Source organism: Beauveria bassiana, assembly GCF_000280675.1.
Source record: "Beauveria bassiana ARSEF 2860 unplaced genomic scaffold BBA_S00093, whole genome shotgun sequence".
Taxonomy (NCBI): domain Eukaryota; kingdom Fungi; phylum Ascomycota; class Sordariomycetes; order Hypocreales; family Cordycipitaceae; genus Beauveria; species Beauveria bassiana.
Window position 1 is genome coordinate 21,988 of NW_007930928.1, and position 7,044 is coordinate 29,031.

At 49.2% G+C, this 7,044-nt stretch overlaps 3 protein-coding genes across 3 annotated transcripts; 1 reads left to right on the plus strand and 2 right to left on the minus strand.

Annotated features, from left to right (window-relative positions):
• Positions 1–606: 606 nt before the first annotated feature.
• BBA_10150 (phospholipase/carboxylesterase, putative) lies at positions 607–1,201 on the minus strand (the record flags this gene model as incomplete). The annotated part of the gene is made up of 2 exons (XM_008605247.1): positions 607–966; positions 1,178–1,201. The coding sequence occupies 2 exons, from the start codon at positions 1,199–1,201 to the stop codon at positions 607–609; spliced, it is 384 nt and encodes a 127-aa protein (XP_008603469.1).
• A 1,077-nt stretch (positions 1,202–2,278) lies between these two features.
• Positions 2,279–4,035, minus strand: BBA_10151 (uncharacterized protein; the record flags this gene model as incomplete). The annotated part of the gene is made up of 2 exons (XM_008605248.1): positions 2,279–3,242; positions 3,290–4,035. 2 exons carry the CDS (start codon positions 4,033–4,035, stop codon positions 2,279–2,281), a joined length of 1,710 nt encoding a protein of 569 aa, XP_008603470.1.
• Positions 4,036–6,309: 2,274 nt separating this feature from the next.
• Positions 6,310–6,633, plus strand: BBA_10152 (serine/threonine-protein kinase Sgk2; the record flags this gene model as incomplete). The annotated part of the gene is made up of 1 exon (XM_008605249.1): positions 6,310–6,633. One exon carries the CDS (start codon positions 6,310–6,312, stop codon positions 6,631–6,633), a length of 324 nt encoding a protein of 107 aa, XP_008603471.1.
• Positions 6,634–7,044: the final 411 nt, after the last annotated feature.

Below are 7,044 nucleotides of genomic sequence, written 5' to 3' on the forward strand. Positions count from 1 at the left end.
TCTCTCCTGCATCAACTTGTGCATCAACGAGCGGCCGCTTCCGAAGACAGTGGACCATAAGGAGATATCTGTCTCAGAGGTAAAGCTTAAATTGGATATCCAAACGCAATTTTCCAAATAGTTTTCATGCGATGCAACGGACGGAGCCAAGCCTGGGTCGGCTCATCGTCGGAAAATAAATACACTCTGCCTCACGTCCTCAGGAACAAGCAAGCTCATCCAGTGTGCTAGCCCCTACATAGCAACTGGCGATACGATGACAGATCTATTGTTGCTAGTCCTGACTTACAGATTAACCTAAGCACACGTCTTTTGTCGATTCGGGGCTTGCGTTTGTGTGAAACGTCCTCAGCCATTGACGTCATTACACCGCGTTCCGTGATGTTGTCAGAGGGCAGATATGACTCACATATTGCAGCCTCAGGCAAAATTTATTCTTTTCCTGCGTACATGAGATCATCGCCCAACATTGATGACAATTCGGTTCTTGTCCACAAATATCGCATTATGCGGATTTTTATATGTGGTCGGCAGCGATTCAAGGCCACGGGCATCAAATCAAACAATCCAGACACATTGGCACCCTGCATTTAAACAGCCGTCGTACTACTGACTTCTCCCAGCTGTCTTCCATCCAACCTGAGCAATAAACCAGATCATGTCGTCAATTTCGTCCGGGATTTTATACCAATGCCCTTGTTTCTGATAGCTTTTCCAGTGGACCTTGTATCCGGCAGAGCGCATAACAGCGGCAGCGGTCTCGCCCAGACGAACGGGGACTTTTTCATCTGCATCACCGTGCCCTAGAAAGACGGGAGTGCGATATGCAGTTTTTACAGCAGACGGTTCGTTCACCGCATCTAGGCATAAAAGCTCCCGCTCAAAAACCTGCGCTTTGACCGACTTCCCTTCGGTCTGCCTTTTGCCATTGCTGGAGAAAGGGTCCAAGTCTCCCAGGTCGTCATCCTCAAGACCATATTAATGCCACTTTTATAAGTAAAGTACCCACTCATGCCAATACAGCGCCGATGTCCTCCGTTCGCATCGATCCGGCGTTGGACCAAGTTCGCGTTGAAGAAAAGGTATGCGACGGGAGACAACAGATTTTCATTGTGCCATGACAATTTCGTTTCAGCTATGCAGCCTACCAATCAGGCTGGTTTGGCACCCCACCCACTGTGAAGCGCCACAGCCACGGCATTGCATCTGTAGAGCGCTGAGCACCTGGAAATAAAATAAAATTACGCACCTCTGGATATTTATGTTTCTAGTATTCAAATACTTCTACTACTCTAAAGCATCCCAGCCTGGATAATTTCTGTCTCTAACTTCGTCCTCAAGGCTCTTTCTGGGCAACCCGCCTGCGGGTTGCGTCTCCTGTGCCGACAAGAGATGGTTGTGGCTGGTGTGACACCTAGAAAGTCACATGATAACCGGCACGTGACCATCTTCATAACCCCGTTTTGGGCATGATTTTGACATCTCGTGCCCCTCAATCAATGCCCGGCGCAAAATCTGAGATATATTCCCTACCAGATGCGGGTAGCACCCCTTTAGACTTCTCCTCTTCCCCTGGGCTATCTCGGGGAAAGGTCATAGCAGGGCCAAAGTCATCTCAATGTCGCAAGCAGTTGATGCAGTCCAGCTCACCGAGACGGAGAGGCAGCAGTTGGAGAGCCTATTACATCACATTGAGCAACATCCAACAGGGTGGATACCTAAAGCTGATTATGAAGGCATGGACGAGTACTTCCACAAAGATGTCCGCCACCTCATAGAGCCGCTCATTGGAAAAGTATGCCCATCTATAACAGGAAACCTTATACCAGGAACTGACAATACGTGAAGGGCATGAAGCACATACTTATACGAATCACCGGCGACCCTAGAAACTACAAATACTTCTTTGACGTTGGTGACCTAATACCAATCGCGGGCGAGAGCTACTCTATTTCCGATGGGAAGGAATCTATCAGACTTGCGCTGGGTGACAGAGGCCATCTTTCAAGGAAAATCACAGTGCAAGTTGCAGACGGGAGTATCTTGTATTTGCTTTGGTTGGTAAAGGCGAAATAAACCTCGTCCTAGGCAGAAGCTACTGGTATTGTTGGGTGACGATCGTTCGATCCCGTGTTCATGTTGCCAAATAACGCGACGAGGTGAGAGAAGATAGACTGGTGTTTGGGGATAGCTTGTAATTGGCTTGCTGGGGGGAATAGGTTGTATGAAAGCTGTGGCCGAACAACTAGAATTGATATTGCGTTGTGCGCCCACGCTGTCAAACGAATGGGGTGGCGTCAATATGAACAGCGGCGGCGAAGGGCTCGACATAGTGGCCGTTGGAGTTATCAGTGGGTATGTTGTCACCAAATGACTGGGATCGGGTGAAGAATACAGCCGGGTTATCAGGTGGCACACCATCACCAAACGCTTCCGGCTGCACATAGAAGCCGTTGGAATTGTCAGCTGGTACAGCATCACCAAACGCTTCCGGATGCACATAGAAGCCGTTGGAATTGTCAGCTGGTACAGCATCACCAAACGCTTCCGGCTGTACATAGAAGCCAGCGGAATTGTCAGCTGGTACAGCATCACCGAATGATTCTGGCTGTACATAGATACCGTTGGAATTGTCAGCTGGTACAGCATCACCAAATGATTCCGGTTGTACGTAATAGCGGCTGCAGTGATCGCCTTCGGTTGACGCAATATTCACCGAGAAATTAGCGTCGGTAGTATTGAGTACGGTATTGGATCCATTGAAGCAACCAGGGGCAGTGAAACTGTGGGAATTGACGTTGATGCTGCGGATATTCGAAATTGCATGCGGAGGATGTGCCCGCACGGACAAGTTATCATGTTGCTCTTGCGTGGATGATACCTTCCTGCTATTGCCCGCTATTCCTGTGACTTGGGCAGCAGCGAGAAGGTGTATTACTCCAGGTGCCACTCCCGCAGCAGTTGCCTCGCTCGTTTGACTTTCTCTTAACAACGTTGCGGTAGAGCTAGGGGCCGGTTGTCGGGAGATGCAGCTAGTAGAAGTACCAGGATATATTGAACCACGGCTCATGGGTCGCAGAGCATCTTCATCAGGCCAAAGTAATAGTTGTTGGAAATTCAAAAGCGCATCTGCCACGCGCTCGGTATTTTTTTCGGCCAACAACGTCAGGATGCCGATGGAACGCAGGTGTTTTATCGCATTGTGGAGGTCCTCGCTTCGTAAGCCGTCCTCTTCATCCCAGCTAGAACAATCAGCATGCAATTCAGACTCAACGTTGTAAGAACCTACATAGAATCAGGTAAAACATCCAGGAAGAATACCCCTAAGGCGCTTTTTTGTCGTAGATATGCGGCCTCATCGGCAGCTTCGCCAACACATTCTTTTTCTGCGGTGCCCGCAAGCAGGTCACTGAATGTTATACGGCGCTGCCCAGCCTTTACTATAGACCAAACCATGGCAGTTGTTTCCTCAGTGACCTCGCATCCCATAAATGTCAAGAACTCGTTGATTTGCACATTTGTGATGTAGCGTGGAGGCGACGGCCTTGACCGCCGGAATGCTAAGTACGCAGCGACAGTTGTGAACCTCCACAGGACCTTGTAGATGGCAATTCTCTTGTAGTTCTCGATCGCATCTTCGATAAAACGTCGGCCGTATCTGTTTGGTGCACCGGCAGAGCCTTCTTCTAGGGCTGGTTGACCACGGGTTGGCCACCAAAAGCTTCTTGGGTCTTGATACCACCGGTCGAACTGGCTCAAAATTGGCGCTGCAATTCGGATCTGCGGGCTTCTGATATTTTGGATTGCTTCGCTATTTAAAGCATTCCGTTTTCGTCCACGTCTGAAGTCGCTAGAGAGAGAGTCGTACCATCGTCGAAGTGTTACGCGGTTGGCTTCGTCTTTGAGTACCACGTCAGCTCTTTCGCTGCCATCATATGGCTCTAGCAGATACCGAAGCTCATTAATGGTTGGAACTTCTGTTTTACGGCGTTTCGTGTGTTGAGAAAGGCGTTTGCCTGCCTTGCGTTTTCCCATAGTTATCAAAATAACGGTGTGAAGGAGGATGGAACAGACGGGATTTGTGACACCAGGGCGAAGGTACTACCCCCCTTACAAGTTGATATGTGGAGCCAATAGAGGCGGCCCACTTTAGCTGATGGCACTAGTCCCAAGCTAGTGAAATTTGCAGGTGCACGCACTGGAAATATCACCCTTTTCAGACTAGCGACGGATATCGTTCACAAAATGGATGTTCAAATTGTGTAAACATCGCCTGAATACAGACATCGTGCTAAGCCGGGAGCGGGATAGCAACCATCCTTTTTCAGGTGAAATTTCATAGCTCCTATAATTTGCAAGGAAGAGCTCAAAACAGCCGGGGTAGACAGGCTGTCTGTAATTTTGTGGCGTTAGTTTACACTGGTTATTAGAACCCTGTTTCTCCGTGTCGGGACTGTTGTTGCAGGCCGCGTATATGTAAGTGATGGCTTTCGCTGATTTCCTTCGCCGCTGTTTACCAGTGAGGGGCAGAACTTGGGTACATGCAGTCTACACGTGATACGACACGTGCTCAGCACCTGCTGGCAGCCGCGATAAGTTTCAAGTGGGTTGCGGCTTTTCGTCTTGTGACCAGTTCTCCTCCCCGCCCGCGACGTAGTGCCTCAGTACCCATGTGATGCCATAGATGCTGGAAAAATGGCTATACCGAGCCATGCCGCACTGTAAATGTTGCTGCTAAACCTGCCAAGATAGCCTTTGTTTAGACCGTACCGAATGTGTCTCCCTGCCTGTGTGCCTCTCTTGTTGCGTCGGCTCCACAGCCCCTACATCTGCCGAGAATAGCCTCGATTCATAAAAGCGCAAAAGATTTTTTATTCCATTTCTAAACTCAACACTGCACAGCATCCCGTGGCTATCATTAGGCCCCGAAAAAAGCAGATTTTCGCATTTGGAGCTAGTTCATGTAAGATGTTGATAACACGCTCAGCAAATCTTAGTAAAGGCTTTTTACTCCCTAGATTCAATTAGTAAAGGATATGCGCGTGTTTAAGGAAAGCTATAAGTATAATCAAATCGCCGACTAATCACTCTACCAACTTGCGTATCACATTGTCTTATGACTTAAGATGGAGGTAAGATAAGCAATTCTTAGTGAGCGAAACAAGCGGCTAACAGAGCATATGACAAGCAGTCGACCGAGGCTGTCAACGAAGTCTTAGAAGCAGCCTTCCGCCTTGCTGCTTCAGACAAGAAGCATCTCTTGTGGGAGATTGTAGTCCGGGAAGGCGACTATTTATCTCATCAGACATCTGACCAGGACAAGCTTTGCTTTCGGGACCAAGAGCAACAAAATCAATAGGTGGATAGAAAGCCGCATAGCTGCTTCGACAGCGGCTGGGACAGTCTATGTAGCGTGGCGTTGCCTAGAAGTAATAAAGCTACGTCTACCATTTAGCTGCCATGGGTTGCGCGTACGCAGAGTTGCGCACGAGCATGTTGGCGGAATAGCCGCAGCCTCGACATTGCCCAACGCACCTATCCCTCTTTTTTTAAGGGACGGACGTTGCTGCTAGTTCTATGATTAGATTTGATGAAGCGAAGGTCCTTTGGGCATGGTGAACAGCTAAGTCTGCTCAACTCTCTGCCAAATACACGGGCATACTAGTGGAGGAAGAACGCATTGAACGGGCCAATGTTCGGACTGCTGCTTAGCACTCGGCATCAGCCACCGTGCTCTGCCAGGAAATAACTAGCACACATGATTAAGTTGTTTTATCTGTGCTGGTGTACAAGCACATCGTGAAAAAGCTGCTGTTCTGCGTAGGAACGCTGTCTAGTTGAAGGGTAGTATTCTATCTTTAGTGCGGGAAAGCGGCGGATCTAACCAGTTAGCTTGTGACTGCATCGATCACCACGTCACGGGCATGTATATCATTTTACATATCATCTGTCAGCACGGGGCAGGTAAATGCAGTTGTGTGATCGCTCAATTCTGCCAGCCCTGTGTCCCTGTAATGCGCCGGGCTGGCCTGCCAGTATCCGATGGGGCTCTGCTAGATCGGGGTCACAACATGTCTCGCTCCCGCGACCCTCAACCCCTGCCACGAATGCACCGAGTTATAAATTCGTCATCCCCCTCAACCTCAGCTTCCTCGACTTGTTCCTCTCGCTATCCGCCGTCGCAATACTTATCCGCGAGCGGTGCCTGTTACCACCGCCCTAGCACACGTGACCTGTCGCGCCTCTCATCTGTTTACATTCTATTCGCCAAAATTCTACGCGACCGCGAACACTACCAGACGCCTCGAAATGACGCTGACCGAGAAGCAAATCAACACTATCGCAGATTGTCCCTTCAATGGCTCGCTCACGCGATTTTCACAAACGCTAAGCCACTTGGAAGGATCTAATGAAGCCTGGCGCACTGACGTTGCCACTGTCCTGCCAGTTTTGATTGCCTCGCCTACCGCGTACAACCTTGCTTCGCCAGACGAAGGAGTCAATGTGGCCATCAAACTACTCTCTATACTTCAGCATGTACGAGGAGGCCTACTCAAGTTCGATCATTTCCGCCCACTTATCAACGCCGTCGCCACGGACTCCCCCGACACCGACGTTTGGGCCGCGTCTTAAAGCCTGCTCTAAGGCGCAGTAAAAGACGTTAATTTACACACACACACACACGCGACGACACCTGATTAACCATTATCAACGCAACCAACTCAATATCGTGTTGAAGTTGAGTTGATTGATTACTAAGAAAAATTTTCATTGAGCATACCGACAATCCCGAAATTCCTAGGCTAGGATACCCAGTCCTGCACTCTGACCCTTAAATATCAGTCCAACCGAGATCTAGCTACATACTTCAGGGAAAATGACGCCGCGAGCGGTGTAGACCTTGAAACTCGTGGAAAGTGGGCGACCTAGGCAGCTCGAGCGCTGGCAAGCCTTCACGACAAACAAGTAATCCACGCCGACGTTGCCCCCCGAAATTTTCTTTTAAATAACTGTCTAGATCTATGTATCTACGATTTTAGTAGG